At 33.2% G+C, this 24851-nt stretch overlaps 1 protein-coding gene across 1 annotated transcript in view; it reads right to left on the bottom strand.

The window, feature by feature from the left end:
- The window catches only part of GBE1 (1,4-alpha-glucan branching enzyme 1), a 277716-nt gene that overhangs the window by 86757 nt on the left and 166108 nt on the right, over positions 1-24851 (bottom strand). The window contains exons 8-12 of the mRNA XM_017875583.1: positions 16668-16783; positions 13471-13598; positions 8557-8655; positions 3675-3785; positions 112-283 (exon numbers count right to left, since the gene is read on the bottom strand). Coding sequence (XP_017731072.1) covers positions 112-283; positions 3675-3785; positions 8557-8655; positions 13471-13598; positions 16668-16783 — 626 coding nt within the window. The remainder of the gene's footprint in view (positions 1-111; positions 284-3674; positions 3786-8556; positions 8656-13470; positions 13599-16667; positions 16784-24851) is intronic.

The following is a 24851-nucleotide window of genomic DNA, read 5'->3' as shown; positions in this document are numbered from 1 at the left end:
TAATTTTATATTCTAAACCTGAAAAGCCAAATCAAAATATTCTACATGATTTATCTCATTATAAGTTAACATGTTAAACACAAATTGGATATGTGTTTAACTCACACTTACCCATGAAATTGAGATAGCCTTCTCCACCAAGCCCATGAGTAATGAGTCGAATCATTTTATGAAGCTGTATTCCACGATCAATAACTGGAGTAAAAGGAGTCAGGACACTCATGTTTGTATACATTTCAGCATCCATCAACCAAAATGCCACCGTCTTATCCCCAACCAATGCCTACAGAAATAAAAGTAATAGCAATAAATGAAAAAAAAAAAAGCGCTAAGTAATTGTGATTTACAATAGAACAACACATGGTTATGAATGATAGGAAACATTGTAGAAGAAGTGTGTAGATTAAGATTAATTTCAGGTATTTTCCACTGGTGATTTTCTAGGCTCAAGGTAAGCTGGTAAAATATGTTAGAAATCAACACATTTGTTTTCAGGACTGATTTTATTTTAAAATAGGTTGGTGAAAATTCATGATAAGGTACCTGAATATCTGTTATGTTTGAGCTGACACCTCACATTTTCTGAAACATTTATTATAATGTTGAGAATATTAAATAGATTTTTTAAATAATTTGTATATAATGATTTTATTTGCTTTGAAAGAAGTTTCTGAAAAACATTGATATATATAATATACATATTATTTTGCTCATATATATGAGTAATGTAATATTATATGTGTGTAACTATATCATAATAGTCCCTTCCTGCCCTCAGCAGAGAAAATAAGTTGAGAACTTTTATTTAAGCGTAAATTTGCTTTCTCATTTTATTTGCCATTTAATCTAAATTTAGTTTTTTTTTTTTTTTTTGTTTTTTTTTTTGAGACGGAGTCTCGCTCTGTCGCCCAGGCTGGAGTGCAGTGGCCGGATCTCAGCTCACTGCAACCTCCGCCTCCCGGGTTCACGCCGTTCTCCTGCCTCAGCCTCCCGAGTAGCTGGGACTACAGGCGCCTGCCACCTCGCCCGGCTAGTTTTTTGTATTTTTTAGTAGAGACGGGGTTTCACCGTGTAGACCAGGATGGTCTCGATCTCCTGACCTCGTGATCCGCCCGTCTCGGCCTCCCAAAGTGCTGGGATTACAGGCTTGAGCCACCGCGCCCGGCCTAAATTTAGTTTGTTTTACCTGAAAATGTAATAATTATTAGCTGGGGCAGGTAACTCAGAAATGCCCTGAGTAACAGAAGACAGACCTCCTAAAAATCTGAATTATTTACAGTTAAAAACATCTAATGCAGTGTTCATGATGGACAAAACAATAAATAACAGAGAGTAAAATGTGTAATAGAAATTAACCCATAATCTCAGTACCCTATTACAATTCTTTTCATTTTCTAGAAAATATTTTTGTTTACAATCTTTTCTATCTTTAACCTACTTTAATTAAAATGACTTTTCTTTAAATATTGTTGTAAGATTTGTATCACTACTTCTTAAACACTTCACCTTCCTACTTGTTTTGAATTCTTTAATTATGTTTTAGCTATAACTATTTATTTTATAATGTCTGATTCTATTATAAAATTATTTTAATAACTTTTGATCAGATTCATAGATAAAGCTTATTCTCATGTCAAGTTGCCCTCTTACAAAATCCTGTTGAGATACTGGTGAAATTAAGTTAAAATCCTGTTGAGATACTGGTGAAATTAAGTTAAGTTTACAAATTTAATTGTTAAGGATTATCTAGAAAGTTTAAAATAATATCCACAAACATTTTACTATAAATTATATGTTTATTCATTTTATGTATTCATATACATTTATTTTTTTATCTGGCTTAAGAATCAAAGTACATTTGCTTTTAGAAAGAACTAGGCACCTTGTATTATTTCTGCTATCCTGAGAATTCCTGAAAATATGAGACAGGATTACCTGAATTTTTAAAGTATGAAATAATTCTTGGTAAATCTGTTTCTTTACAGGTTAGGTAGAAAGTTATGTAAGAAATCTATCTGTTTCATCTTCCATTTGTTCATGCCACTCACTTGTTCACTCTCATTCATACAAAATAAACATATGCTGGGAATTCACTCTATGCTGCAACTTCGAGGAGTTTGCAATACAAAGCTATAATTTATACATACATTTTAATTTTCAAACTGTTGTGTATTTGGTGAGTTTCTCCCTCCCCACCCCCATCACTCATCTATTAAACTAATACTATTCTTTTCTAGACTGGGTTCTTCTTTTTTAGATAACTATTTATCTTATCTGCTCTATGGGCAAGGATACTATAAATTTAAGTTGATAAGAAAGCAAAGCCCCAATTTGGAAGATGCAAAATTTAACATGCATTTACTTCGGAGGTCATCAAGTTTCTCTAAAGGTGGGCCACCTTCTCTGTCTCAACTACTCAAATGCATCATTTTGACACAAAGGAGAATATGTAAACAAATGAGCATGGCTGTGTTCCAAGTAACCTTATTTACAAAAACAGGCAGCAGGTAGGACTTGGCCCCTGGGCCTTGGTTAGCCAACCCCTGCTCTGCTTACACTTTCTTAACAATTACAGGAGACACCTAAAAAAATAATGTTTGCATTAAATGGCTAAAATGATAGAGAAACTTAGTTTCAATTTCTTAATAAAGATACTTTAAGTAACTTCATTTTATTGTCTACATTTTAATCTACAAAAGTAAATTTTATGTTGATGTGTATGAGGATGAATATGACTTTGAATAAGTGGCCTTCTCCATTTTAAAAATATATATTAAGTGATTACTAGGATCAGTCACAGTGCTAAAGGCTGGAAATAGAAAGCCAATAAAAAAAAAATTCTGTTCCTAAAACATCACAGAAACTTGGAGGATGGGACAACTTAACTTTTCCCTACATGACCCAAGGAAGGTTCATATAGAATGTGATGTCAGAGCCAGGCAATTAGGTCTGAGTAGGAACTTCCCAGATGCAGATGTGTGGGGGGAAAGCACAAGATTGGAAAAAGCTGACCTATTTGGAATGGGTGGGGATTTCCAAGTATTGAAGAACAGGAGGCTTGGAGAGTTGGGCAGAGAATGATGCTGGAAACTTCGGCTTGGGCCAAAATAGGAATGGCTTTGAATTACAGGCTTTGAACAATATATCTGGGTTGACAAGATGAGCTTTCCTCTTTGGAAAATACCTTAGGCTGTATTCGAGAAGACAGGCTAAGGCTGGAAGGAACAGGGGTCAGGGAGGTCAATTAGCAGCAGACTTCAGTGATTGAGGGGAGAAAATGAAGAATGCTTGTCACAAGCATAAAATAATACCTCTAGACGGCAGCCTAAGATGGAAACAAATAACCCTGGTCCAGCACCAATACTCTTCATTTTGACAAGGGAAAACATATAATACTTGCAACTACAATGTCTAATCTATTAATTATAGTTTGGCAGGACAAACATACCACTGCATTTTGAAACTGGAGTTTCTCCATCTACAAATTTAACATTTTTTCCAATATAGTTAGTTGTCCTGTAAAGATACATATTGATATAAACACACACATACATTATAGTAACTACAGAGGTTTATATTTTGGTATGTTTATATTTAAATGTTATTAAGGAGAGGGAAAGAGGAAGAGAGAGAGAGAGAAAGAAAGAAATGAATTTATGCACATATTCATTTACCTGATCATGGCTCTCTGCATAAGCAATGCACTTTTCAAGGTAGCGCCTGTTTGTGAGAGTGTATACTATGTCGCCCATATTCCAGTCTTCATCTTTAAACTCTTTAAGTAGCTAGACAAAAGAGAGAAAAATAAGCTTCTGAGTAAATCATTACTTTTCTTATTTTAAATCCCAATCCGAAGGGATGCATTATATCAGTGCAAACTATCCGATATACACATATTAGCCCACCCACATAGCAAAGTTATCACTGTTTAAACTTTTACTGAAATCACAGATTTTATACAGAATGTCCAAATGACAGTGGTGTAGAGTGTGTGTGTGTGTGTGTGTGTGTGTGTGTGTGCACGCGCGCGCTTTTGTCCAGACAGTTTAATCATTATACTTTAGGATCTTTGCAACTTTTTTTCTGTAATAACTGCTACCTCTTGATTAATGCCCACAGTAATGTGTTACTGCATGGCACGACTTTCTATAACTTGCACACGGTAGAGATATACTTGTTATATTTTTTGTTTATATGAAAATATTAGTAAAAGAAGGTTTCACTTCATTTTACAAAATGATAAAACAAGAACTGTTTCAAAATTTAAAGCTAATTATCATGAAACAATTACCCTCTTAACAGACCACACATTTTGTGTCTGCATTTCAATTTCTATTCAGTCTTCAGTCTGGCTCTGTTCCTCTAACACTATACTTTTATGCAACTGAACTTGCTGAGGTTAAGCTTGTGGTCTAAGCTTAAGTTAGTAATTGCTCTCTCTGAAGTAGATACTTGCTATACATATTGACACTGTCCTATCTCCTGCCCATGAACTTCTCTATGAAACTACGGTTTTATATTGTTTTGTTTTTTTCTGCCACTCCTGACATACTGTAAATTCTCTTCCTCTGTTTGTCCTATAAAGGCTAATGTTCCTCAGCATTATGTCCTACATTTACTCTCCCTCTTTAATGCAACACACTTATACAATTATGAGAACAGAAGCAGTTCTCATAATTGCAGTGCAAATCTTTGGGCACCAGAGGGCAGAACGTGGAAGGCAGAAGAGCAACCATCCATAAATGTTTGCAGCCTAATCCACGAGAATCTGTCTAAAAAGCAGGCATGAGGGTCAAAATAAGAGAGAGATTTAAAGATGGTATACTGCTGCTTTGAAGAGAGAGGAAGGTGCCATGAGCCAAGGAACATAGGCAGCTTTTAGAAGTGAGAAAGGCAAGGAAATGGCTTCTCCGTTAGAGCCTCCAGAAAAAATGCAGCCCTATTTACGCTTTGATTTTAGCCCAGTAAAACCCATTTCATTTCTGTAACACATACAACTGTTGTGAATTTGTGCTGTTTAAGCCACTAAGTTTGCGGTAAATTGGATATAGGAACAATAGGAAACGAATGTATAGACCTACACAAATGTGCCAGACTTATTTTTGACAAAAAGGCAAAAGCAATTCAATGGAAGGAGGGCAGATGTTTCAACAAATGATGCTGAAAGAGTTAGATACCCATGGGTAAAAAGAGAAAGATAAAGAATCTTGAGTTACGCCATATGTATTGCACAGAACTTAACTCAAAATGGATCATGGACTTAAATACAAAAAATAAAAACTACAAAACATTTAGTAAAAACCATAAGAGAGTCAAAGTTCTTAAACTTGATACCAAAAGAGAGACCTATACAAGGGAAAAAATGATAAACTGCCTTCATCAAAATGTTTAAACAATTGCTCTGTGAAAGCCAATATGAAAAAGATGAAAGAACAAGCTTCCGACTAGGAGAAAAAATTTGTCAACCATACATCTGACAAAGGAGTTGAATCTAAACTATATAAATAACTCTCAAAACTCAACGGTAAAGAAACAATGAAGTCAGGAAATGGTTAAAAGACATGAACAGAGACCTCACCAAAGAGGACATGCAGGAGGCAAATAAGCACATGCTTGGTATCCAGCATTACAAATCATTCAAAAAATAATGAAACCACAATGAGATATCACATACACTGATTATAATAGCTAGAATAAAACACACTGACAACACCAAATGCTGGTGAGGCTGTAGAGAGGCGGGTCTCTCAAACACCACCAGTTGGAATGTAAAATGTTACAGCTACTTTGGAAAACAGTTCAGCAGTTTCTTAAAAAATTAAACAGGAAATTACTATATGGTTCAGTAATTGTAGTGTTTGAGCATTCATCTCATAGTCATGAAAACTTGTGTTGACAAAAAATGAGTACATATACGCATACAGTAACTTTATTCATAATAGCCATAAGCTGGAAGCAACCTGGAGGTTTTTCAATGGGTGAATGGTTAAACCGTGGTATACCCCTGCCTTGGAATCCTTTTCAGGGCTGTTGAACATGCTACTGATACATGCGACAAGAATGCTGGATGTAACCACATTGGAGGTTTTCTTGGATAATCTCAAGAAAATTTTGCTAACTGAAAATGCCAATCCAGAAAGGTCACAAACTGCATGATTCCATTTATGTAATATTTTTGAAATGATGAAATTATAGGAATGGAGATCACATTAGTGGTTACCAGGGGTTAAGGTGTTATTAGAGGCAGGCAAGATGAAATAAGTAGGTGTTACTCTAAAGGTAACATGAGGGAATCTTGTGGCAAAGAATGTGTTTTTCACCTTGAGTATATCAATGTAAGTATCTTGGTTAAAATATCATCCTATGGCTTTGCAAGAAGTTACCACTGGGGAAAATTGATGAATGAGCATACCAGATCTCACTATATTAGTCCTTACAACCATATGTGAATCTACAATTATCCTAATATCTCAAAAAAGTTTAATTAAAAAGCTATATTTATCTTAGGTGCTCAGTAAATATTTGGTGGAATTAACAGATCAATGAATGACTTCATTAGACACATACATCACCTTAACACAAACACCTCAAAAATGATCAAATAAAATGAAAGGAAATACAACAAATTTGGCATAATTTAGATAGTCAAATATTTGTTCAGTAATTGATTAAACTAAGAATGATATTTGAAACTAATGATTTTGAAATAATACAACTAGGAAATGATACATAATTTGCTTTTGAACTACAAAAAAATGAGTAAAATCTAGCATTCTAATCTAACTCACACTGTATGGGTAGACAACATCACAGGCCATATACATTCTGAGTACAGGTGTCATCTGATTTAATAACTCTTGAGTGTTTTATTGACATGTAAGGAAAATGGGAGCCACTTACTGAATTGTTTTTACCACTTATAAAAGTAGAGGAAAATCACTGTGTCTAAGGGTTTTGTTGTAATACTATTTTAACTTTAGTTTTATTAACTAAGGGGGGACCCAATTTGGTGATACAATAAGAATTTTAAATAATTACATAAAATAGAAGATGATAACTGCTTTTACAGAACTTACAATCTAAAACAGGATGGTCATATCCTAAATTTAGGATAAAATATTTTTCTATTTGATAACTATGATTATTATAGTTATCATGTATAATTAGTAAGTATGATACATTGCCTAACACATTACCTTCAGCATACAACGTAATAAAATGTTTATTAGGTTAAATTTCAATTTTTTAAGCTGCCATGAATACTGAGAGAGAAAATATCTCACTTTGTGCTATTAGTGACTGAAAAATAATTCTAGGTTGATGTACACCTTAAAAGATTATTGAATGTGAACAAAGAATGATTAAGGCTTTCAGCAGGAGGTTAAAAAGTAAGATTTGTCACTTGTGAGGGAAAAAAATCTACATGAAAAAAACTAGAAATAGTAAGAGATGGCGCCGAGAAGGAACCTTATACCAAGGTGAGAAGCTTGAAGACCACAGCATTTTTTTTTAAAGTAACAAATACAAGGCTACCTTCCCATGTATGAAAGAAGAATACTCCTTTGTTTGTTTGTATGTTTTCTAAGTAAAAATCTTTATAAAATATTTGCTTTTGGATCTGATAATGTTTAAGGAACCATTATAAATGTAGGAGCAGAAGTTATGTTGGTCAAAGTTTAATGTCACAGCTATGCATTGCACAAATTGCCTGGGGAGACAGGAAAGACAGCTACGAAATGATTATAGTAAACACTTCCTTAAGAGTAGGCTCTATGGCTTTTCTACACAAAATTAAGCCCTTCCACAACTGTGGTCTCATGGCACCAGTTCATGTCTGAAGTAAAGGGCTCATCAGAAAGCTATGATTATTTATATACAATCTGACTCCTTATACATATTCAGCCCATGAATGTCGACATGGCTGCTAAGAAATGTTCTGTATCAAACCTAAGTCTACATAATGACTTTAGTCCTTTAGGCAAACATTAAATGAAAAAAAAAAAACCAAACTACTTGAACTGTCATTAAATTTAATAAAATTTTATTGATAAATGACGTGCAAAGTACCATGTATTCATTCCTAGTGTCTGACACATGGTAAGGACTTTTTAATGCTGAATAAAGGAATGGATGAATCCAATCCAAATCTGTTGAGGAAAAACCATACTATTAAGCAAGTACTGGGAATTAAGGAGTAACTTTTACATTAATGCATGATCTGTAGGCATAAATGAATGCTTTAATGAAGTCTAATGTGTATTAAATATAGAGCACTGAAGTTTCATATAATTGCATTGATAATGCAAAATTCCATTTATGCAGCTAACATTATATTAATCATATTTTCCCTTTGCCTGAATAAGTATGAATACTTTAAATCAGAACTTTTAACATTTTGAGAAGCACCTTATTAAATAGCATAAGAATCGACAGACTAATGAAATAATTTAATACTTCAATTATAATATCTGTAACTAATGATCACAACTAAGAAATAAAGATAAATGAAGCAACATAGTATTCGCAGAAACAAAAAATATTTACATGGACTCTTACCTGAATCCACTTATCTGGAATTGCCATGGCTAGTCGATAGTCAAAACCAACCCCTCCCTGGGAAATTGGAGCGCACAGAGCCGGCATTCCTGATACATCCTAAAACAAAGAATGGCAGTTCATCATGATCAAACTTTTAGTAAATATTCTGACAGTAAAGCCCAAGTCAATAAATGAAAACAATAATAGGGGCATATATTTGGGGGCTGCTTTGGTAACATAAAAGTCGATAAAATTGTGATAGCATATCTCATTTCCCAGAAAGATTTTTGCTTAATATTTTCACTCCAGGCAAACTTTGATCTCATGAAGCTATTTGTTTCTTTTCTTTAGTATCACCTAGAGAACACAAAAGAGTAAAACTATTATTGCTAAAACATAGTTTCTTATTTTTGAACTACTGTAGAACATTTATTAGTTTTGTTGCTTTCACCAAGCACAACAATACATGTGGCATAAATCTGTTATAGTTGTTCTTTCTGTACATAGCCTGATAGTGTGAACACTAGCTTTTGATGAAACGGAATGTAGAGTTAGTACATTAACAGTGAAACAGTGCAGCAGCTTTTACTAAAGTAGGTTGCACTTAGAAGGGGTCTTTGAGATTAGGTAGGGATTATCTTCATTTAGCAGATATAGAAACTGAGGCGTACTGAGGTGAAGGGATCTCGCAAGATAGACAATCCTTTTTTTTTTTTTGAGACAGAGTCTCACTCTTGTTGCCAGGCTGGTATACAGTGGCATGATATGAGCTCACTGCAACCTCTGCCTCCCAGGTTCAAGAGATTCTCCTGCCTCAGCCTCCCGAATGGCTGGGATTACAGGTGCACTGCCACTCCCAGCTAATATTTTTTATATTTTTGGTAGAGATGGGGTTTCATCATGTTGGCCAGGGTGGTCTTGAACTCCTGACCTCAAATGATCCACCCATCTCGGCCTCCCAAAGTGCTGGGACAACAGGCATGAGCCACCACGCCCAGTCGAGATAGAGGATTCTTAATGTAGAGCCAGATTCAGATATCAGGCTTTTTGACAGAGGGTCCTTTCAACTCTAGACAATTAGTAATCCAATAATTAATCAAATAAAATTAATTTAAAAATGGGTTTCAAAGATTGGTACAGGGACTCACATGTAACAAAAGATAGTATTAAGACAATATTAGGAAAATATGTGCTAAGTATTATCAATTCTAATTCCACAATATCTTTCAAATAAGTTACTTTCCTTTGGTCCATTACCACAGCCACAATCTTATTTAATCTTCATTACTGCTTGCCTAGACCATATTCAAATGGCATTCCCCACCTCTACCTTCTCTTTATACTAACTGTTGCCAAATTCATATCTTATGAGACATTCTGCCCTTCAATAGATTTCAATAGCCAACAATTGAAAATTCAGATTCCTTAGCTGAAGATTCAATTCAACAATTACACATTAAGCATTTACTATATGATTTACTATCCAATTAGCTACTCCCCTACTCCCTGTTATAGTGTAAGATCCACGAGGTCAAGAGTTTATAGTTGTTGTTCACTGATATACCCCAAGAATCTAGAATAGTTTAATAATACTTGGCACAAGCAGGTTATTCAGTAAGTATTTGTTGAGTGAATGAGTGAGGTGCTCTGAAGGATTAAAAGATAAGACATAATATCTGACTTTCATAGATTAATAAACTGGGACCTAAATACACATAAACATAATTATGAAATGACAATGTGATGTAGTTGTGATCATTAACTAGAGTGCGCAGAAAGTGAAAGGAAAGACATCTTTCCACCATTATTTCCTACTATTTCATTTTAATTACTAAGTACTTCAGCCACTTTGAAATATTCACCCTTGAATGTACTTGTTACAAGCTTTTCTCTATCTGTCAATGCCCAAAGTCTTCCTTAGATTATGATCCTCACCTCCTGTAAAAGACTATTAGATACCATAAGCTCTCTGAGACTCAGGTTAAATGTCTCTCTCTTTTTTTTTTTTTATGGAAGGAAGGTATAAGTAAATATATTATATGGTAGAATACATCCGTAAGAAATTGTTTGTCAGTAATATCTTATTTCTGCATAGCTCTTTATGGTTTATAAAGTAGAAAAAAGATGATCAGTAGAAAAGAAGCCATTTCAACCATTCTATTTATCAAAATATAAGTCACATTTCCACAGACAGGATTGGATGAATATGTATTAAATATCAGGCACCATATTAGGAACTAGAATTACAGACACAATGCCTACTGAAAAAGAGTTTCCAAAGACCAAACTGTCAAGAATGACTGGTGATGGGCTGGTATTAAAGATCAAGACAAATTTTCTCAAGAAAATACTAAGGCATGTTCTATATCCAGTCTCAATGTAGTTTTAGGAAATAGCATCTGCTAAGAAAAACATATGGTCATCATGAAACCTAATCATCCCATAGATAGATTTTTTGGATAAACGTAGAAATTAATCCTTTTGAAAAGCCTGAAACCTGTATTTGTCCCTCAAGCTTCTCAAAAAAATGTATCAAAGAACTGAAGTTCACCAAATCACGGCATGCAACGAGATGCCAGACCAGTCATTCCTCATGCTTGCTTCCTTACCCCTCTCTAATTCTGTTTTCTTACACATTGTAACATTTATTTCTTACCATATAAACCTCTAATTTTAGTTGGTCAGAGAGATGGATTTGAGACTGATCAAAGTCTCCTCCGGCGATAATCATTGTCTCAGTGATAGGCTTTCTGTGCAGCAAGCAGCAGGACCTAGACTGCACCCCTGGTGATTCGGTAACAAGCATATGGTCTTGACTCCTAAATCTGATTTCTAGAAAGCTGCCTCATTAATGCATATGAATTATTTTGGCCCTCCTTTTGAAAGTGGAAAGTTAGTGACTGTTCTTTTAAATTTTTTTAAGAAAAAAAAGGTAAATCATAAAGATCATCAAAATAAACCTACTCTAAATATAAAACAATTGATGCCTACTCATATGGCATATGAAAATGATTCTGTGTTTGGTATGAAATTAAAATAGTTCTCAATTTTTACTATATAAAGAAATAACACTTAAACCATTCCAGAGGGAAGATACATCAATCAAAAATGTTTTAATATAGCAAATATAATATGTAAAATGGTAACACATTGAGCAAAAATACAAAAAGGCAAAATACAAAAAGAAATTCAATTCTTTGTTATTGTCATTATAAATAAATTCATATTTCTACTAAAGGAATTTAAATAAATTTATATTGCTTATCCATTCAAACACATTCCTTTTCTTAAAAAAAAAAGTTCATGGGGATCAATTCTACATTTGGAAGAGACTCCCACTAGACAGAAAAACGATGTAGTGAAATTGAAGTCCTTTTCAATTTAAGTAGAATAAATTGAAAGTACATCTTGTTTTTTAAAAAATCTAAAACCAAGTAATATAAAGTAGGCTAAAGTCTCAGTTTCATTGGTAGAAACACTGATAATCAGACCAGAGATCCCTAGATGATGAAACTATTTTACTTGAAATGAATGGAAAGATCAATGTAACAATTTTAACTTTCATGTATTAAATCATTGCTTCTTTTCCTTCAGTACCCACTTTTGATTTGTGCTGTCATTAATTGTAATTAATTGTAATTTGTCATTTGTAATATCTCTTTGGATTTCCATAAATATCACTGACAAACTAATTACATTTTTGATGTTTGACAAATAAAATTCAAATACACAGAAGACAAAAGTTTAAAATACACTGAATGATGGTAAAGATATTCAGCGCAAAAAGAATTAGCACAAGTGTTAGTAAGATGTGCTATGATCAAATGTAGGTAGGTCATGACTGTGAAATAATACTGGGTGTCTAAATTGTATGATAGGTTGTTGTTTTTTAATTGTGCATAAGAACCAATTTCAGGAATTTAGGGCTACTGTTCTATTCCCAGAAAATACTTAGAAAGTAAAGTGCCTGAAGAGAATAAAACTATTCTCCTCTATTCAAGCAATGAAATCATACCATTTATAAAATTAGAGATTTCTGATTTTGAGAAATGGTGTATATAAAAACAGTCTATACAAAAAATAAATACTACAGGAAGGAGACTATTTATTCCATTTCATGCCAATAAACTAAACGCCGACAATGTAAAACACACCGTAATTCTAACTCTTTTAAAAGTAGTCTTACTATTTTTATATGCCAACCACTATACTTTGTATAGAACAGTTTTAACACACTAAATTCAATTTTAATAATAATTCCTAGTTAGAGAACTTAGAAAACCAGAGGGATTTTAGCACTAAATCTAAATTAGCATAAGCATTTAACAAACTTCTTAATTTATCACATTTATCACCAAGAGGGGAATTGCCAATTATGCATATACAGAATTATATCATTACAGTGCAGCTTTGGGACAGTTAATCATGAACCTTCAAGAATCATGAATAACTAGTGAACATTTGGCAATCTGAGAGCAATAACATAAACAGGAAAGGTAATCGCATCAGAACAAGAAAGGCTTCAGAGGAGCTTGCAGGCAGCGATCCATCCTATCTCTAATGATTGAGCCAAGAAAGAAAAAAAAAAATAATAAATGGACAGACACACATTAATATTCAATTATTTTCTCTGTTGAAGGTCTCATAGTGGAAGGGCCTGTCCACTGATTAGGACATTTAACTTTCTAACCACTGGCATTTACTTTTTTAACAAAAGAATGGTGACAAGTAATTAGTATACATTATCTTCTAATAGGGAAACAGTGAATTCTAAATAATGTGCCACCCATACAAGATAGCTGCACTATACACAGGGTAGAATTTCATTTATGCAAGTATTGACAACACGAGATTGATTAGTCAAATACTGTACGCTGACAACATGCTCTCTATTAAAGGGGGTCAGAAAGTAAGACTTCACTGTGGCTTTACCTCAGCTATTGTTATAGAATCTGGACACAGCGTGTGAACCAAATGATTTGCCAACATGAGATAAGTCAAGGCATCTTCATCTACTTGTAGTCCGAAATATTCACTGTAATCACCTGAGAAACCTTGACCTTAGAAAAAGAAAATCAATACGGATATATTATGTTAAAAAGCAAGTCTTAACTCTGCACAAATACATCCACTAATTAGTTTTTTACATGAATTTTGTTATTGTAGCAGTTTAATAACATAAGTATGAGCAAATATATTGACTTAGAAAAGTACTACACGTCAACATTCAGAGTTCAGACAATCCTGCAAATCAATTTTGTTTGACAAATGCACAGACATGAGAAAAACAAAGCACTTTAAAAGTTTAATTTAATTTTGGCTAAATTATATGGCAAAAAAGTGAAATCATACTAAAGGGAATTCTAAATATCAAATAATTTTCAATACATTTTCAGTCACATTAAGATGTTAATGTTAGCTTGTATTAAATCCCTTTGTGGTAAGGAAAAGAAAATAGGAAAACCATCATAAAATTGAGCACAATATTTACATTATTTCAAACAGGTACTTCAATTTATGCAATATGGAGTTCCCTATGATAAGAAATTATATATTCTCAAACTTCCTCCTGCCTCCTCTTCTCCCACCTCCTAACCTTGGTAGGTTATAGCACAACTAACTTGGGTTATACCATTTACTTTCTATTCTTTCAGTAATTTACTCTTATTGTTATAATAAAATGAAATTTGTGCTCAACATCAGCCTTTTACCGTGTTTCTCTATGTCTACGTTCCACTGATTTTTTTTTCTGTTTGCCGGATTCTATCGCTGAGGGATATTTTCAAGTATAATTATGGAAGTCTTATTCTTCAAGTTCTTTCCTGTTTGTATTTCAGCAGCAATATAACTATCAAGTTTCTCACTTTTGTTTGATGCTGTCATTCTTTAATTTTAAAATGTTTAATCGACAAATAAAAATTGTATATATTCAAGGTTTCCAAGGTACTGATTTGATATTGGTATACATTGTGCACTGATTACTATACTCAAATTAACACATCCATCACCACCCATAGTTACTGTGTGTGTGTGCGTGTGTGTGTGTGTGTAAGGATACTTAAAGTTGGCGCTCATCAAATACCAACTAATATTATTAACTATAGTTACATTAGATTCCACATAGCTTATGCACCTTAAAACAAAAGTGTGCCCTTTGATCAACATCTCTCCATTTCCTCCACTCCTCAGCCCCTGGCAACCATCATTAAACTAGCAAAGGTTTGAGTCAGACTTTGTAAGAATTTGGCAGACATTGCTTCTGCAGATAAAATACTATGAGTCCAACCATTTTCTTTTTTCATGCATGCAAGTAAATTGCAGGTAAATTCATCACCTCTTGATAAATTTCTCTTTATTACTGAGTTTATAAATTAAATACTGTGCTTGATATTAATTGCCTTATCTCAACTTTTCTGGTATTCTATTTAATCTTTTGCTGTGTGGTTTCAGGAATTTTGTTTGCTGCTTTCTCCCTCATTCCAAGGGAGAAAAAAAAAATGTTAAATAACTCAGAATATTTTTCGTTAACCATTTCTTGGATTCTCTATCCATGAAAAGCACATCCCATATCCATAAACTTTGGTTCACTCCTCTAATACCACGAGTCACCGGAATATACTCCTCTCTCAGTGAGGTAGTTTCTGCAGGGGCATGTAGGTGTTCAAATCTAGGAAAAGATTTTTCTAAACTTTTGCCATGCTTGTCTTTGCATACCATAAGTCAGCTTCCCCGAAACTGGAAACTGGATATCAATGAAATCTGTTGTGTTTTACAGATTCAACTTCTTTCCTAGGAACATTTCAAGTGGGCAGCATCATGAGTAAGATCAAGCAGTAGCACACTTTGAATGTTTAGCTTCTTTCCTTGGCAGTCAGTTTTCAAGATTTAGTCAATTAGTCAAGTTTTTCACCCTTTTTTTACTTTTTTCTGTTTATTGCTGGTGAATATTTGGCCATTGAAAAATAATAATAATTGACTGGGTGCGGTGGGTCACTCCTGCAATCCCAGCCCTTCGGGAGGCCAAGATGGGCAGATCACCTGAGGTCAGGAGTTTGAGAGCAACCTGGCCAACATGGTGAAACTCCGTCTCTACTAAAAAAAATACAAAAATGAGCCGGGTATGAAAACAGGTACCTGTAATCCCAGCTACTCAGGAGGCTGAGGCAGGAGAATCGCTTGAACCCAAGAGGTAGAGTATGCAGTGATCTGAGTTCACACCACTGCACTCCAGCCTGGGCAACAGAAAAAGACTCTGTCTCTAATAATAATAGTAATAATAATAATAATAATAATAATAATAATTGTTCCCATGTCATCTATTGAGGGATTAGTATTCTGTGATTCCACTTCTTTGTCCAACTTTTATTTTTATTTTTTATTTTTATTTTTTGAGACAGAGTCTCACTCTGTGGCCCAGGCTGGAGTGCAGTGGCCCAATCTTAGTTCACTGCAAGCTCCGCCTCCCGGGTTCCCGCCATTCTCCTGCCTCAGCCTCCCGAGTAGCTGGGACTACAGGCAGCCATCACCACACCCAGCTAATTTTTTTTTTTTTTGTATTTTTCGTAGAGATAGGGTTTCACCGTGTTAGACAGAATGCTCTCGATCTCCTGACCTCGTGATCCGCCACCTTGGCCTCCCAAAGTGCTGGGATTACAAGCGTGAGCCACCACGCCCAGCCTGTACAACTTTTAAACTGAGAGTGATAAATACTTTTAATTTCAAATTAATTTATAATTTAATTTTAACCAGGTAAATCTATAATTAAAATACATATTTTATTCCATGTGTAATATGTAAAAACCTATGCATTCACAACTGTTCTCATCCATTATTTTTTATTTTAATTGGAAGTGCTGTAGTGTTCACATCCTGAAGGTGTTATAATAAATGGTTTCGTCAAAAAAGTTTTAAGCTACACAATAATGACAGCATATTCAGTAGATAAATTTCAAAGGAAATGATTATCTTTTGTTTACTTATAAAACGTACTTATACTCTACCTATTGCCAAAATGGGGTAATAAATTACTACGAAGAGAGCATATGTAATGGAACTAATAAAAATCAAGGCATAATGGCTATTGCAGCTTCTGCAATTAACCCCAAACCTGATTATATCAGGTTACCTACCCATTCCATGGTGATGATAAAGCATGGATGTAACACCATCAAAACGAAATCCATCAAAGCGATATTCTTCCAACCACCATCTTATGTTTGACAGAAGGAATCTTAAAACTTCCCAGCTAAAATATAAGAGAAATATGTATTTAAGCAAAATGTAAAGAGCATTTTCCTTAATTGTTATAAATGTTTGCTATTAACTAAAATTATAGGGCTCTATCTCAAGAATCATAATGTTCAAGAAATATAACATATATAAAAGTCACAAAACTAATAAGAATCTCAGTTGGCTGATGAAACTCATTCTAAAAGGAAAATTATTAATTTTATAGTCCACAAAGTCACTTAATATCTAAGAAAACTTAAGGAAAATTTTTTTTAACATGAACTCCAAAACCAGACTCCGTCTTATTCAATGCCGTGTTCTCAGCAACCACAAAAGTCATTACTATATAGTAGTGCTCAAAAAAAGCAAAGGAATAAAATCTATTACCAGTCCCTGAATTTTTAAAAGGATTTTCACGTAATATAACCATAATTATGTGATTTTCTCCTTTCAGAAAATGCATTTTCATTATCAGTACAAAAGTACTTGCAATGACTTTTGCTTAAAATAGTTCCTCCTGCTACAATTTCAAACAGATATGATTCAGAATAAAAGTAAAAGATAAAACAGAAAATCAACCACATGGTAAGCAACATTACATTGACTAGACTGTTGTTTCTTGGAGGTAAAAAAAGAAAACCTAATTACCAAAAAACACGTTTAATAAAGTCCAAAGTTTTACGAGTTTCAGAGTCCTACATCCATAAAAAGAGAAGGAAAACAAAGAAACTGTATAACTCAATTAAAAACACCACACGAAACAAGTCTGTTTAGGACAAGTGAAAAGAAGGCATCATCAATTAGTATTTTCTTTAGTCATATAGTATGGTTGAGTTCTCTATCTTACTATAACTGTGGTTTTAAGACTTTAATACCTCATTTAGTTTAATGACAAAGCTCCGTAACAGTGTACATGAATCTTTACCCCAGTTGAAATGTATGTATTTTTAAAACTTTGCATATATTAAAGAACAATCTGACATAAATGAAGATGAAGTCATCAAAATTAACTTCAGAATTGTAAATCCAAACTTTGGGGAAAAATGAGTGTTGTTAGTAATTAACTGTTTTAAATAAGTTACTTTGAGTTTTGAAAACTTACTAAGTTAAAAAAAAAAAAAAATGAAAAGAAATCCAAGCAATCTAATAGATATAAAAGGGAGACAGGAGGTTCAAGATTTTAAGGTTAAGCAATCTTGAAGGCAGTATTTGCTTATGGTTCTATAATTGCACATTCATAACGGTTTAAGGGGGAAATCCTGTTTAACAGAAGAAATGAATAGAAACAAATAGATATACTAGAACTGTATAAGATCAAAATCACTCTATTTTGCATAGGAATTTTCATTACTATATTGTTTCTAGTTTTCTTATAATTAATAAATTTTATTTTCAGAGTTTTAGATTCACAGAAAATTGAAAGGTAGATACAGAGAGTTCCCTGTCCCCAAACATATACCTATATTTTGTAACAAGTTTGCTATGAGAATTTCAGAAAGAAGACTTGAATAAAATTGCATACAAATAATCCTTTGAAAATAATTTTTTGAAAAGAATACATTCTTCTAAGTAAAGGGAAAGGTAAGTGAATTATATTGCAATTCAATGGAAAACAGAAGAAGGAAACGATGTGAACTTGATCATTGAAAAGAAAGAATTGCCTAGTGTCACAGCAGGTTTCATTAAAGTCAAAGGTAATGAAAGTCCTATTGATTCCTTTTACTACAATATTTAATCTATTCTATTCTTGATCAAAACAGGAAATAAACTGTGTTTAAAATATTAAAATAAAAAGACACATTTGGGGATAACTATGTCACTAGACAGATTCTTGGCGTGTATGAACAACAAAAAAATTCCCGTGACAATCAGAAAAGAAACAATAGTGACCATGGAGCATCTAATTGAAAAGTTCTCATGGGTTAAAAACTGCATTCTGTTCTTCAGATCTCTGAAATACTCTTTCACATTGTCTAAAATGATAAACAGTCTTTTAAAATTACTACAAGATTAAAGTGATAAATCAAATTTTTACTGCTTTTAATGTCTTTTATATTTTATGAATCATTAATGAAATACAATAGACAAAATTTTATGAAAGTAAACTATCTAGAACAAAATAGTAAAGAACAAAATCCAAAAGTTTTATTTTTTAACCAAATATCAGGAAATGGATTTAGGAAAAGCCAAATATAAAATTTTAAAGTCAGTAGCAGCAAGTACAAAGCAAAAGTTTAAAGCATTAATTCTCTGGCTAAGTCGACTTTCTAAAACTAGATTATTAGTATCAGTTATGCAAAAATAACCAGTCTTATAAGGGTAACATTTTATAAATAACTAGCCTTTGTTGTATAAGAAAAAATAAATTGTCAGTTTCTAAGGATAGTAGTCTTAGTTATGCTATGTTAAATTTTCTGCACAAAAGTACAACCTTTTTGTATATAATTATAAAATACTTAGTACACATTACTGCAGAAAAAACTTCTTCCCTAATCATTTTGTCTCATAGGTACCCAGACCTCAAAATCAAGTGGAAGATTCTTCAATTCACATTAAAAATCCAAGTATGGAAGGACATCCAGCAGAGGTACCCTGTTCTGCAGCTCACCCTCCAGCAGTCACATGGACCATGACAACAATAATCTCATACAGGAAGGAACTAGTTCACTGAATCTAAGATTTGTCTTTGAAATAGAGCAAGCTTAGAGAATAAGTCACCAGTCAAAACACTGATTTCTGAAAGACGTTCAATATTACTTCTACTCTCATAATTTCCAAATTCAAGCTCATAGATTCCATTTTTCCTTTTTTGGGGTGTTGACAGAAAAAGGAATACGAAGTATTCCAGACTATTACTGAATTAGAAATACTGTTCAGTGTGCTCTCTAGTAGTAAATGAACTGAATCACCTCAACCCAATGGTCTGCCTTGAGTCAGAGTATGACAATGTCTGGTAAAAAGTACAATAAAAAAGGCAATTTACTTTTCTACCTCAAAGTGTCATCAAAAAGCCCATAACACAGTTGATATATCCAGTTGATTAGAATCTCATAAAAATATACAGCAGAATTTAAGACAGTTTTATTTTGGTGCATTCCAACAGACAAGCCCGGACTTAGATTACTCCATTGGCATACAGCGTTTAAAGCCTGTCCTTACAAACCACTTACTGGCCAGAAGCCTAATTTCTGAACAATTGGAGGAGCTAGATGCCAACTTTTAGATGGTGATGCCAAATATATATCTATATATACACACACATATATACATACATACACACATACACACACACATACACACACACCTCATTGGTCAAAATGAATGTGTTTAAGAAGTAACCCATTTTAGTTCTTAGCTTTATATCTTAAACTAATTAACACATATATTAGAAACCAGCACTGCATTATTCATACTGTGCATAGTCAACTGATTAGAGCACTCCCAATTTATTTTTTGGAGCAAAACAAAATCTCTAATATCCAGAAAAAAAAAATGAAATGCAACTGACTTTCTTATGAATCATAAACCACTAAAAAAATGTTTAAAACAAAGGTGCCTCATATAGAAACTGAATACACCGATGGATAATACATACATTTAAGGATTTCTGGCAATCAAAATAATCCTGATTCTAATTGGCTTAGATGTTTGAAATATTCAACCTGTAATCAAGTAATGAGGATTTATTAAGGAAATTTTGTCACACAGATAATTCCAGCATTAAGGTTTTTAGGAAATATCCCTAAAATCAAAAACTGTTGATTGTCTCACATTCTGCCAATAATCTTTATAATGAAATATAGACAAATTTTCTCAGTAAGCAACTATCATCAAATAGAATGACATTTATTTAATAATGTTACATTTTGTAATCCAAGCTTATTTGCCTAATGTTCTATTTATTTGTGATCCAGAAAAACCTCTGAGATTTTCAAAATTTGCAACTTAGTTCACTGGATGTTACTAAACCTACTAATATTGTATATTAATAAATAAGAGACATTACTAAGCAGCCGCTAAATATCAAAAAAATATAAAGGAAAAAATGATGTTCCTCTTAGATATTCTGTAGGCTTTTAGGCTGAACGTGTATTAAACAGTACATCATAAAACCACGAATCCAAAACCTCAGGCTTTGATCTGTGTATTTCAATTGAGGCAGGAGATTGTGAGGAAAAATGAGAAAGGTATAGAATGCCAAAAAAAAAGCCTTAAATTATAATAAAATGACATATTTTAGAAAGATATTCTAAAATATCACCGTTTAATATAATAACGGGTAACATCGAACTACCTGGTTTACTTTAAAAAATTAAAAGAATTCATTAATCAACTTAATTTTAATTAAATTAACCAACAATTAAAAATATTATGTTTTGCTCATAATTTGTGTAAGTTATATGACAAACTCAGCCAACTGGAATTAAGAGAAAACTTGAAATGATCAAAAAGTAGTAATTCATATCCAGTAGCAGATAACAGAATCATCAATAATAAAATAAAACATATCTGGATTTTTAGACACTGAGAATAGAGGCTATTGTATATATTAATTTCAAATACTATTAGATAATGAGTAGCACAAAACTCTAGTGAGACAAACCGTTCATTCAACTACTAAAAATCTGTAATAATGGAAATTTCAGAATGTAGGTAGTTATTATAAATTATGGTTTTGAAGTTCTTTTCTATATCACATAATTTTCTGGATTTTATTCTGTGCAACTTTATTTTATGTAAATTAATATATTGTTTAATCAGATTACATCCACTAAGCTCCAGTTATCTATATCCATTAACAAAATAAAGCATTTTCTTCCCATAAGGCCTAAATTGTACTTAGCATATTAAATACTTTATTAAAATTAACTCTATTTGTATTATATATAATTCCAATCAGGTATTCTCTAGGAAATAAGTAGAAAAGGATGATACGGTGCTTTCATAGGCTAAAAGATTCCTATCAGACTTTTACTAAAATAATAAAATACTTGAGAAATTTCCAAGTCATGTTCTTCTCTAATTTAACCTGTATTCTTAAAAATTGGTTATCTGTCAAGTAAGATTAGCAAAAGGCAAACCTGAAGTGTCTGTGACGGTGAGTGTGTGTACATAAAGAGTGTGTGTGTGTGTGTGTGTGTGTGTAGGAACTGACAGTGGACAGTAGTGAGAACAAATGTGAAGGCTAATAGTCTGATATGATGGAAAAAGACAAGTGTAAAAGGACAAATAACCCACTCTAATAGAGCACACCTATGCAAATCTAGATGGGCTAGCCTACTACTGCACACACAGGCTGTATGGTATATAGTATATTGTGCCTAGGCTGCAAACCTGTATAGCATGTTACTGTACTGAATACTGGAGGCAATTGTAATGCAAGGGTAAGCATTTGTATATCTAAACAGAAAAGGTACAGTAAAACACAGTATTATAATCTTATGAGATCACCATCTTATATGTGGTTGCCTGCTAAAATGTTATGTAGTACATGAATGTACATACATGTAGACATAGGTATACAGACACTCATGTTTTTCAAACAAGTTTAAAAAAATCCTACTTTATCTATAAAATAAAGCGAATGACTAGTTCAAATCAAGTGACAGTGACTTGAACATATGTAATATACATCATGACAAATGTCATATTAATACCATAACTGGTAATCAGCTTTTAAGAGCTTACTTTAAAGGTAAAAGTTTGGAAACATTAACAATTCATAGACTCCTTTTTCATTTTTTCCCTTCTGATTTATTTCTAATAGATTAACTGTCATATTTAAATAAGCGATTGGCTGGGCCCAGTGGCTCATGCCTGTTATCCCAGCACTTTGGGAGGCCAAGGCAGGAGGATCACAAGGTCAAGAGATCGAGACCATCCTGGCCAACATGGTGAAACCACAGATACAAAATTTATCTGGGCATGGTGGTGCACGCCTGTATTCCCAGCTACTCCGGAGGCTGAGGCAGGAGAATCACTTGAACCTGGGAGGTGGAGGTTGCAGTGAGCTGAGATTGTGCCAATGCACTTCAGCCTGGTGACAGAGCGAGACTCCATCTCAAAAATAAATAAATAAGCCATTAAAGTAATTTTATGATTGAAAAAATACATCCCTCAATTTGATAATTTCCCATTATCTCACTTAAATTTACAATTTTGTGTATGTATTTATTTATTTATATTTAGCCAGTTTTATTTTAAATGATGACTTGAGGCAACTTACAGAAATACATATATTTCGACAGTATCAGCCTCCCAAAGTGCTGGGATTATAGGCCTGAGCCATGATGCTTGGCTCTAATCAGCATCAACAATAAATTAGAATAAAGATCTTATACAAACATAAAGTATCTGGGAACTGATTTTTATTCCAGTCTGAAATAATTATTTTACAGACTACTGACTTTAAATATACTACAACAGGATTTTCCTTCACTATCACCTCAGAATGATATTTTAGGACAATATTCAAAGAAAACCCTATTATAATGCATATAAAGATGCAGACATTTAGGATAATACTATGTAAGTTATTTTAAAGATGCAACAATGTACTTTGAGACCAAAAAATAGATAAGCATTTTAGAGCGGAGATGAACTGGGAAAAACTAACTGTACAGCAATTGAGGTAGGGCAAGGTGAAAATACAAAGGCACTTAGTTCTTCAAAAAATGAATGGTGTGTGTGCACATGCATGCATGTGTGTGTGTTCTAGGAGTGGGAAATCAAGGAAAATATATAGGGTCTGCTAATGATTATATTTAAATTTCAAACATCACTCTTCAATGGTATTTTGCATTAGCTTTGCTAAATAATATATATCTTTCTAATTATATTTGGATACATTCCCACAAGCAAAAGGAGCTAGCTTTCAGTGGGCTTTCTGGAGTGGAGCAGAATAGAAAGGAGAAATGTGATATTATATAGAAAGAAAAAAGGAATTCAAAGTCACCAAGTGTCTACTAGCTTCCAGACTCCACACGTTACACAGCCTCATTTAACAAGGCTGTGATATGGTATTTTATAGTTTGGGAAACTGAGATTTAGAAAAGTTAAAAAACCACGTCCAGGGTCACTCAGGTAATAGATACAGGTGCAGCTCAACCTTTTGAATCTAAAACCTTGCCTCTTAACTACAATTTTATGCTCCACATTCAGCATGACTATATTAAACATTATCTCTTGTTTTTGGCAATTTCCCTGGTACAACATCTTTTAAAACCATGTAATTCCCACATATCCATAATTTTAATATGTGGTCATAGCAGCTGCATTAATCTTCTCTAAGCCTCAGTTTTCCACACAGTGAAATGGAAGATAATTTCTGCACCCTCCTGAATGGGGATTAAATGGAATGGGTATAATGTGATGGCAGTGTTTGATATACTGCCAATCCATGAGAGTTCCTATTAAATAATAAAGAAATTTTGAATATTTGTTTATTATATATAAATTACATTTATGGCTGTAATATATCAATGTGTTCTATTAGTTGTGATTTTCTCATCCTGAAATAAACCATAAAGATAAGCATGTTTTAGCTAATATCAAAGCTAAATAATCCCTTTGTAAAATTCAGCATTTACTTTTCCTAGAGTTTTATTGTATTTACCTATTTGTACATTCAACATGCATTTCCTTAACTACCTGCCTTGTACCAGGCACAATGCTATGAATAGCAAATACATAGTATCGATGTGTGCTGAGTTTAGGGTCTAACAGGAGAAACAGACGTTTTACAACTACAAACACAAGCGCATGTAATGACAATGGTGATAAAGAACACAAAGAATAAACATGGCAGTGTGAGACCGCATTGAGAGAGAAACGGTTAATCTATTCTGAGGAAGTGAAGCTAAGCTTCTCAGAAAGTGATAGTGAAAGTTGAAGCCCATAGGATAAATTGGACAATATAACACTCATTCAAAGTTATTGGAAATCACCTTGCATTGGTTCAGAAAAGCCCCCGATCCACTTTTGACAGGCAGAGCAGGAATATATTTTTATTATATACTATCAGTTCACTACTGTAGTCCTTAACATAGGACTTCCTTTAAAGATAGATTCAACATGGTCAACAA

This window comes from Rhinopithecus bieti, unplaced genomic scaffold (assembly GCF_001698545.2).
Source record: "Rhinopithecus bieti isolate Rb0 unplaced genomic scaffold, ASM169854v2 scaffold_566, whole genome shotgun sequence".
Taxonomy (NCBI): Eukaryota; Metazoa; Chordata; class Mammalia; order Primates; family Cercopithecidae; genus Rhinopithecus; species Rhinopithecus bieti.
The sequence above is the reverse complement of the archived record's forward strand: the minus strand, read 5'-3'. Positions and strand labels throughout refer to the sequence as shown.